The sequence below is a fragment of the Acanthisitta chloris genome, unplaced genomic scaffold (genome assembly GCF_000695815.1).
Source record: "Acanthisitta chloris isolate BGI_N310 unplaced genomic scaffold, ASM69581v1 scaffold33282, whole genome shotgun sequence".
Classification (NCBI taxonomy): Eukaryota; Metazoa; Chordata; class Aves; order Passeriformes; family Acanthisittidae; genus Acanthisitta; species Acanthisitta chloris.
Window position 1 is genome coordinate 420 of NW_008662727.1, and position 6,230 is coordinate 6,649.

The 6,230-nt window shown below is 43.7% G+C and overlaps 1 protein-coding gene across 1 annotated transcript in view; it reads left to right on the top strand.

Moving 5' to 3' along the window:
• GPR21 (G protein-coupled receptor 21) overlaps nt 1-1,041 on the top strand; it is a 1,392-nt gene extending 351 nt beyond the window's left edge. Inside the window, exon 2 of the mRNA XM_009070714.1 lies at nt 8-1,041. Coding sequence (XP_009068962.1) covers nt 8-674 — 667 coding nt within the window. The 3' untranslated portion in view covers nt 675-1,041. The remainder of the gene's footprint in view (nt 1-7) is intronic.
• Nucleotides 1,042-6,230: the final 5,189 nt, after the last annotated feature.

The following is a 6,230-nucleotide window of genomic DNA, read 5'->3' on the forward strand; positions in this document are numbered from 1 at the left end:
TTGACAGATACATCGCCATCACGAAGCCGCTGACCTACAACACGCTGGTTACCCCGTGGAGGCTGCGAATCTGCATACTGACCATTTGGCTCTACTCCTGCCTGGTCTTCCTACCCTCCTTTCACTGGGGAAAGCCTGGATACCACGGGGACGTGTTTCAGTGGTGTGCCAATTCCTGGAACACCGATCCCTATTTTACCCTCTTCATCGTGGTGATGCTGTACGCCCCAGCCGCTTTCATCGTCTGCTTCACTTACTTCAACATCTTCCGCATCTGCCAGCAGCACACCAAGGAGATCAACGAGCGGCGAGTGCGCTTCAGCTCCCAGGACGGGGAGGCTGGGGAGGCACAGCCCTGCCCGGACAAGCGCTATGCCATGGTCCTTTTCCGCATCACCAGTGTCTTCTACATCCTCTGGTTGCCCTACATAATCTATTTCCTGCTGGAGAGCTCCAATGTCTATAGTAACCGTGTTGCATCCTTCTTGACCACTTGGCTTGCCATTAGCAACAGTTTCTGCAACTGTGTCATTTACAGTCTCTCCAACAGTGTCTTTCAGAAGGGGCTTAAGCGTCTCTCGGGGGCTATCTGTGCCTCGTGCGCTAGACAGAGGGTAGCTAAGGACTCCTCTACATCTAGGAGCAAAAGATCTTCCAATGGATGTCATGTCTAGGACGCCCGTCAGCTGGACTGGGAAGTGCAGGGACAATTCCGTAGATCGCAAAATAGGTTAGATGTGATTTTAAGATGTCCGGATTTGCAAAAAGGTTTCTGAGCAATGCTGCTGACGTAGAAGAATCAGGAGCACATATCATTGTGGTTTCACTTTAAGAAACGATTGCTGTGGAGGAGGCTGTGGAGTTTCACCTCCATATTCATTTTAGAGAATAAAGCTGTATCTTGACACTTACCTCTCCAGCTGGTGTGACTGAATGGAGTGGGTGTCTGAGAGCTTCGGCAAAATGTAGTCTTTCTTACAGCTTTCCTGGGCTCTTTGGAGATTCGTGCTTCACATGTAAATGATAGAGCTGAAGTGGAAATGTCACAGTCTATGGTATATTACAGGGATTTTTTTAATATATGCCAAAGTATATTGACACAATGTTCCAGCATCAGAACAGAAGGGGCCAAACAATTTGTTTGTCAGTGCTACCCAGATAGGACGTGTAGAACAGGAGTGAACAATGTGAAGGTTTTAGTGTGAACTCAGCGTTGCTGAGCCGTGAGTGCAGCGATGTGATCTGAGCAGTCGTGTGCTTAGGGCTGGTCTGGCTTCCATGCCCTGTTCCCTGGTAGGATACATGTTTGGATCAGTATGGCATCTGCGTTTTCCTGTTTGTTGTGAAGGAAGAAGAAAAACTTGGATCAGACCAAATTTAGCAGTTAAATAAAATGTGTTTTGGTAAGCTGAGAGAAACTACGTGTTGCTTTATGATACCAGAGTTGTGGCAGCCACTCAAGGATGATGCCAACATGTGAAAATTATTCTCAAATCAGTGGAGAAATGCCACGGGTTTGCATGTGGAAATTTTCTCAAGAACAACTTTAAAAATAACATCTCCTTTTTTTTTTTTTAAATCTAAATTCTTCTGATATTTTACATACTAGAACTTAAGGGGAAAGGAAAGAAAACAATTGTCTTCTAAACAGCTAAGGGAACTATGTTGTAAATTTAACTGTAGTATTTGAGTTATTCATAAGTGCACAGAGCTAAATCAGAGACATTTTTCTTTAGCCTTCATGGGATTAAAGATGGTTCAAATATAGCAGGAGCTAAATCCTGTTGGCAAACGCATATCTGACTGGTCAAACAAAGGCAATATCTGAGGAACCAAATCTCATTGACCACAGCTTGTCCAAGCTAGCCTGGATTAAGTGTTTTGAGTACTGTAATGCTGTTAAGAAGGCAGCATGGCTCCCAGATTGTTGAGTTTTTTCCTAAAGAATAGCCTTGTCTCTTACTGATGCCATTTTGGAAAACGAAAGTGAACCAAGTGTTCCTGTCACAGTGGATTAGAGTCTGCACCGTCCTGTGTCGCCCTGGCCCTGGGGCAGGGCTGTCCCTGTGCCACACCTGGTCTGAGAGCAGGTTGTGCACCCCTGACCATCCCTCCATGTGCTTCCCATCAGAGTGTTGGTCTGCTGTGAGCCTGGGGAATTCCCTGAGCTCCTGTGAGCTGGGGTGTACTGTTAGTCACAGGGAGAATGAAGGAATGTTAGGGAAAAGGAATTTGATCTTTTTAGAACTGGGGTAATTCTCTTGGCTGAAGTGAAGACTCTGTTTTTGTGAAATGGTTTCAGGTCTACTGTTGTTCTAGATCTCCCTGATCCTCCTGCAAACACACCCTCTCCTCTCTGCTCTGCTGTCAGCCCTGGCCTCTGATCTCTCTGCTTTGCCCTGGAGGTTGTGTCTCTGCCCTGTCACATGCCATGATTGCTACAGCCTGTCCCTGCTGCCCATCCACATTTGCTCCAGTACAGTCTCGTGGGGCTTATGGTGAGGAAACAGTGGAGAAGAGAACAGCAGGATGAAGCACTCCTGGCATGGCTTGTACTTGTCAGCTCTCATTGCTGGTACGCTTGAGTTCCTCTGAGGATGTATGTGTACCTGCTCTGGGGAGGACAGGCAGAACCCCCTGCACACTGCTGCCTCGTGGTGTTGGACACTTTGCCTGCGACAAAGTGTTTCAGTTGGATCTTGACCTGCTTCCAGCCTCTTCCATCCTCAGTCCAAACCTCTCGAGGAACTTCCTCCTCAGTTCATCTGAAATTTTCAGAACAAAGGTTGTCTAAGCCCCGATGCCTTCACACCGACACTTCTTGTTCTCCTTTGTAGTAAGACAGAATCTAGAGCTTGTGCTGGATCCTCGCAGACACACAGAGGTGATTGGCTCTGCAGAACAGCTCTCCAGTCTGAGTTTTGGTTAGACACACACAGAGCTGTGGGGGAGTGTAAGGGTGTACTGAGTCATTTATAAGTGGTAGAATAAGCTCACTGGCTAATTGTTCTGGAGTGGTTTGTGGGTATTATGGCAGGTGGGCTTTGGGGAACAATTTAAGGGCTTTAGTCACTGTCAAAGTGTGTGTGTGTGTGTGTGTGTTATTTTTGGAACAGCCTCTCAGGTAAACTCCCAGTAGTTTTTCTCTGACTCTTCACCTTATCTAATGTTTCCAAGTCTTTGGAGTGATGCAATCTATCATTGAAATACCATTTAATTAAACTTAAGAATCTGCTGGGGCCTAAAGCCCTAGAAATGGCAATTTCAGGTTCAAGTGGAAGCTGGAGAGCAAAGGTTGTTGCTTTTGTGGGTTTTATGCCATGAATAGAGAGTTTAAATAGGGGCATTGTGTGCTAGTTTTTGAGAATTTGGAAAATTTTTAAAAGTGGTAAAGGATCTAAATCATGGCAGAGAGGTTTAACTTGAGCTTAAGCAGTTGCTTCTTCAGCTCGGAGCCTAGGATTGTACTTGGGTGCAGAGGCTCTTCCAGATGCAGATGCATGTTTGCAGCTGTTGCTGCTTTGCAGCTAAGGTTCAGTTCTAACATTCCTGACAGGCTATTGTTCCATTGCCTTACTCATCTCCAAGTCTTCCTCAGCTCAGATGATTTCAATGAGAGGTGAGAATCGGAGTCTGGAAGCCTCCAAGAGATGAGGATGGAGAGGAGTTACAGCCAATTGATGCATTCAAGTTTCTAAAGACCCTTCTAAATGTTGCCTCAGTAGCTTCGTTTTTGTGTCAAATATTTCTTTTTATCTGTGTTAATTTATTTATTTTTAAATTTAAATTACAGTTTTCCTCTAAGTTAATTTAATGTTGATGTAGGTTTGTATGTGATTAGATGTTTTAAGTATTTATAGCATTTGAGTCTGTTGTTGTCAGAGGAGTTGCAGGGGGTGAATCCTGTTCACTGTGCCAACTGTGGGAGAAATAATTTGGACATCTATTACCCTGTTTGCTCAGCAGCCCATTGAACACCCTTTGTCATGCAGCTAACAGTGGTGCTTGTCATCACAATCTGTGTGAGGAATTGTTAGGCAGCAAACTTTCCAGTTGGATCATTTTCATGATTGTACATATGAAACTAATCCTCTCCTGGCTCTGTTTGCCTCCGAGTGTGCCGAGAGCTTTGGAAATGGGTGTTGAGAGCATTGCACAGATAAATGCCACTCTGAGGAGAGCACAGAAATCAAATTGCATCTTCATAAAAACTGTGTTACGATATGATTAAATGAACTAATTTTGAAGTTCCATCTCAGGCTATAAATTTATTTTTTTTATTAGGGTTATCTGCCTCGCTCTCAAATTAAGCTGCTGGAAGGTTCAATTTGCAGGATGCAATTCAGTGGCTTTATTTAGTGCCACGGGAAGGATTTCTATACTCACAGCTTCTCAGGAGGTGATAATTTGCTTCATCTAGAACTCTTTTTTTTTTTTTTTTTTAAGATTACTGGAAGTTTAGCTTGTGATTAAGTTGTCATTTCCCAAACAGACTGGGAGATTATCTGTGAAATGTTACTTTTTATGATCTCAGTCAAGTGACAGCATTTTTAAACTCAACAGATATGTTTTCTGTGAAACAAAAGTTTTGCCGTTATCTACTGTTAGGTGTTTTTAATTAAATGTTACCAGTTTCTACAGTCTTTATTTGCTGTTTTGTACTTGTTTTTAAGCTTCTTATGACTCAGAAATTTGTTTCTGCTACTTGGAATTCTGACATGGCTCAGTGTCAGAGTGCCAAGGGGCAGTCTTGGATGTTTGTCACAAATCTTTGACAAGAGGAAAGTGGCACAAAGCACTGAGGCACAGAGAACTGCAAGAGTAGCATGAGGTTGTATAAGGAGTCTTAGAGCAGCGTGGACTGAGCATTCCCAAACTGCATCTCTATGGCTTTGTCCTTCCTGCTCACATAGAGGTTTTCCTTGCAAGAATCTGAAACTTCAGCAGTTTGTCTGTTGTGAAAAAGACACTTCCAAAGCCTGGATGTGATGTGAGATGGAAACATTCAGTGTGCAAATTTAATATGGATTTTTTTGCTATTTATTGTGGTATTCTCAACTGCTGTGATGATAACAGATGTACTGATCCTCCCTGGGTCAGGAAGGCTGAAATATTTCCATCTGATCTTGCTTCACATCAGGCTTTGAAGTTGACAGAGCTCCTAATTCAGGTCGGTGCTTTAAAAAGTATTTCTTAGGAACCAGTATGTGAGCACAGGAGTGTGCCTGGACACATTGTAAGCAAAAGGCCCATTCAAATGTTTTCCAATTGCTTGATTCCTCTGTTGTAGTTAATTTAATAAGAGGAGGTGGTGGGTTTGGAGGGCTTTTGGTGTAGTTTTAACACAGTTTTGGTTCTGAGTACTTGAAGCACCTGCTGAAACATTTGTCTGGTTTAGCCTTAATTTTGTTGTCTGGTTTAGAAACATTTTTCTTCCCTACCATAACTTTGTAGAATACAACAGCACATCTTCCCATGGTGTCATCCAAACGTTATCTTTAGTATTCTTCATACGATGACTGTTGGTGTGTGTATGGGGCTGTGGCCTCAGGGTCTGTCAGTCACTTTGGGACTCCTTTGTGGTTGGGTGGGTTTGAGGGACATGTGGCTGAGGTCAGGTCAGATCTCTGGGCCATCAGGTTTTATAGACTGTCTTCATCAAAGCAAACAGCCCCAATTTTAGGATGGTGGGAGAATCCATTTCCACTAGAAGAGTTGTCCTGGCTTTCAGAGGCTGATGTCTTCATTCCAGTTGTTGTTTCCCTTATTGCCTGTGCACTGTGCTTTGAAAGACATTTCTGCAGATAAGCAGAGGCATTTAAGACTGAAGTTATGTATGTAAAATGCGTTTGGAAGAGAATAGCTCTTCAGAATTAGAATTTAGTAAGTGTAGGACCAGGTGCAGTTGTGTTTAGAGAAAGAAACTGAAAGTTGTGGCCAGTGGAAACAAAGCAAGGAAACCTGCTGCAGTTCGGTCAGAACAATGGAGGATTTCATTTGGGTCATTTTCTTTACAATACACCATTTAAAAAAAATACAGAATTTAACCTTCTTGCTTTTGCTTTGCTGTTCTTTGAAGGCAGTTCCTCCTGAGCCTTGGGGCTCCCACACGCACCACAAAGGGATTCCCTGCAGACCTGGGGTGCTGGTCAGCCCCTCCTTGGGAGTTCCAGGTGAAATGGGGTAATACCAGTCCATGTCATGGTTGGCTATCTGAGGTGTTCCAGCCA